This window comes from Triticum aestivum, chromosome 5D (assembly GCF_018294505.1).
Source record: "Triticum aestivum cultivar Chinese Spring chromosome 5D, IWGSC CS RefSeq v2.1, whole genome shotgun sequence".
Taxonomy (NCBI): domain Eukaryota; kingdom Viridiplantae; phylum Streptophyta; class Magnoliopsida; order Poales; family Poaceae; genus Triticum; species Triticum aestivum.
The window spans coordinates 333,751,687-333,755,415 of NC_057808.1; the positions used below are offsets into that span (position 1 = coordinate 333,751,687).

Sequence of the window (3,729 nt, forward strand, 5' to 3'; positions counted from 1 at the left end):
GGGCCGAACGACTGAAGGTGCTCTTAGGCCGGCAGTCTTCCTTGTCGATGTGATTGAGGACAACCCTTGGACTAAAGCCTCTTATGTTGATGCCATCCATAGGATGATCTCCAAGATCCGCAACTCTGACACCCCCTGCTCCTCCACCGCTGCCATCGTGTGTGTGCCTTGTTTTACGTACTGCGTCTCGGTACTTGGTTATGTGTGCATTTGAACTATGGTTTATTTGGTACTTTGTTGTATGCCGGTTGACATTGCCGTGAAGATTCTATTTATAAAAGCTCAATCTTTTTTTCTAAAAAAAATGAATTACACATGTTTATCTGGATTGCTGGAATAAATCAAATCTTCATGAATTTCGGAGCGGGTACGGTTTTTGAAGTTTCACCTAAACAGGGCATCTAGACCTTGAGGATACAAGCAATTTAGATTTAAGTGTGCAAACCGTGTTAACGTCGGGGTTTATTCGTACTTGCCCTCTGACCATATCTATCATTAAATCATGATGCTCGGTGTTTTCATTTTATCTGTCTGCGCTGCCTGAGGGCAGAAGCTCTTTGTCGGTACTTGCTACTCCTTCCGTTTTGTAATATAAGAGCGTTTTTAACACTTTTGTATGAGCCTAGCATAACAATTACTAGCTACATGGCTTTCAGGTAGATGGATGATATGTGTATAGCGAGACAACATACGGAGAGTAATTAGCACAAGGGATGTTAGGTTGAGCAAAATCAACCTATGCTACTCCATTGAAAGCAACTTGTCACAAATGAAATCCATGGACGGCTGGTCCTTATCCAGCAACAAGTCAACCTAAGCCAGGTTGGATGGCCAGTACTCCCTTCGTTTTTATTTACTCCGCATATTAGTTTTGGTCAAAGTCAAACTTTACAAACTTTGACAAAGTTTATAGACAAAAATATTAACATATACAATAACAAATCAATATCATTAGATTCATTGTTGAATGTATTTCCACATCATATAGATTTGTTATGCTATATATTTATATTGTTTTCTACTAGCAAAAGAGCCCGTGCGTTGCAACGGGAGAAAAAACACAACACACACTCTTAATCGAACAACCATCACTCAAGACCACAATAGGTCCATCTCCTTTATTTTAGCGACGCATCATATTTGTGTTGCCGCTTATCCTTCTTCTCACCCTCGCCGGCGATGGCTTAGTGTTCACACAAACCAAAACGTGTTTGAATATGGTAAATCCTAAGACGTCTCTCCCCCCCCCCCCCCCTCTCTCTCGCTTTCTCTCACACTCGCAATGAGAAATCTGTTGTTTTCCCCTGCGATGTATTCAGAGGTATGCATGTGTAGTTCTCGATTTTTTCTTTTCCCTATATGACTATAGTGGGTGTTTATTTGCAACCCGGATCGCCGCCTGTACGAAAGAAAAATGGATCGTGCGCGATAGTTATAAGTTTGCTTCCAAAACAATATTTAAAAAATATTTAACAGGTAAAATTAACATCATATTCAGATTTCACATATCTTTCTAATCAAATTTCATATATAACATGTTAAAATCGGAGTTACGGTTTGAAAGATACGTATAATTTAGAAAACCATTTGTTTGACTTAAATATCTTCCAAAATAATATTTATAAATACTTAACAGGTTAAAATAATCTTATATTCATATTCTACATATTTTTCTAATCAAATTTCATATATAACATGTTTAAATCGGAGTTACGGTTTAAAAGATATGGATGTTTTAGAAAAACATTTGTTTGACTTAAATATGATCCGCGGATGGAATACCTAAAAAGTCGGGTTTTTTTTTGAAAAACTGCAAAATAACGGTTCGGTGTGACTTAAATCCGAACTACGGGTTGATTTCATGAAAATGCAGGGGCTTTTTCGCAAAATGATGCGACGGACGGGTAGAAACCCTACATACTTTATTATTATTAGATAGAGATAAATTTCTTATTAGGAGGATTAGCGAACGATGTAATCGTTGTTTGAGTTTAATAAAGCTTACTATGATGGCAAAAAAAGGTAGAGATAAATTTGATCAAACTTACAAAGTTTGACTTCAGTCAACTCTAATATGCGGAGTAAATAAAAAACAGAGAGTACTTTATAAGGTTTTCTCTGCTTTGTGTTGTCAGCTAATCACGGACCAATTTGCTTGCCTGTCCTGTTCTTGCGCAAAGTTGACTTTCCGTGGAGGTCTAGCCACGTGCAAGCCGGATACTGGATACCTGGTGAATAATTAGGCCTTAATAATCAATTCGTTCATTGGTGAGCATGGTAGCGTGGCTCTTTAAGCGCTGAATGGACACGATGTGGCATGTCCGCACGCTGTGGTTGTGGGCTGGAGTGGTCAACGCGGGGAGCAATGGCGGCCCCGTCGTCGTGGTTGCTCCTGCTCTGTCTCGCCGGCGGCGTGCTTCATGCCGGCGCCCAGAGAGCACCCGACACCACGGGTACCAATCAAGTTTTAAGATCTCTCGTACGTACACATGCATCATGCGTGTGGTTTGGGCATGCGTGCAGGTTTCGTCAGCGTCGACTGCGGCCTCTCGGAGCACAGCGGCTACGTGGACGACGCCACCAAGCTGCCCTACAGCTCGGACGCCGGCTTCACCGACACCGGCCAGAACTACAACGTCTCGGCACAGTACAACGACCAGGCGCTCCTCAGACGGCACCGGCAGCTCCTCACTGTCCGCAGCTTCCCCGGCCCGCCGGGGCGGCGGGGCTGCTACACCCTCCCGTCCTTCGAGGCCGGGACGTCCAAGTACCTTGTCCGGGCCACCTTCATGTACGGCAACTACGACGAGCTCAACAAGCCCCCCGCCTTGGACCTCTACCTCGGCGTCAACTTCTGGAAGACGGTCAACATCTCCAGGCCTGACGCAGTGCACACCGCCGAGGTCATCGCCGTCATCCCGGTCGACGCGGCGCATGTCTGCCTGGTGAACACCAACTCCGGGACGCCCTTCATCTCGTCGCTGGTGAACACGATGTATCCGCTGGTGAACTGGACACAGGGGCTGGTCCTCATCGGCAGGCGCAACTCCGGCGCCACAGAGTTGATTAGGTGAGCATTCATGTAAAGCTTCTTCAGAGCATAGACTACTCTTTCCATAACAAAATATTTGCTCCAGCCGGAGACGGAAACGACAGATGGCATGACCCCGCAAGAAGCGATCGCATATGCACGCCTAAAAAGATTCTGCTCTAGCATCATCAAGAAGCTCGCCCCACCCCTGCTCCACGAAGTTTCCGCGCTTCGTCCGGATGCAGAGCCATTCAACCCCAAGCGCACCACGCGATCCACCAAGAGAGCTGCTGGGCCAGGCGCATCCAAGTCCAGCAAGGTGGAAAACGTCTTGCTGCGAGCACTCGGCCTCGTCCCTGAAGACATGGTGGTTGATGACGAGGCAGTTAAGGAGCTTCAGGATTTGTTCGACTCACCACTCCGCGAACAGCACGTGAGGGTCATTGCCGCGCTCTTCGGCAAGTGCGTCCCCAACAATATCGACCTCACCGGTGGTTCTGAAGTTGCGGTTGGTGTGCTCTGAGCGCGCCCGTTGGTGCTGGGGTTGACTGTTTTCTTCATGGCTCACAACCCACAAATTGTATGCTGGAACATGAGAGGCTTAAACAACCCAGCCAAGAGGAAAGTAGTTAGGGAGTTCTTTGCTTCGTTGAGAGTCAATATGGTGTGTCTACAGGAGACCAAGTTGGAGACCGTGG

The 3,729-nt window shown here is 46.0% G+C and overlaps 1 protein-coding gene across 1 annotated transcript; it reads left to right on the forward strand.

Moving 5' to 3' along the window:
* Positions 1–2,292: 2,292 nt before the first annotated feature.
* LOC123124815 (putative leucine-rich repeat receptor-like protein kinase At2g19210) lies at positions 2,293–3,729 on the forward strand. Its single transcript, XM_044545369.1, has 3 exons — positions 2,293–2,453; positions 2,524–3,070; positions 3,138–3,729. Exons 1-3 carry the CDS (start codon positions 2,318–2,320, stop codon positions 3,163–3,165), a joined length of 711 nt encoding a protein of 236 aa, XP_044401304.1. The 5' UTR covers positions 2,293–2,317; the 3' UTR covers positions 3,166–3,729.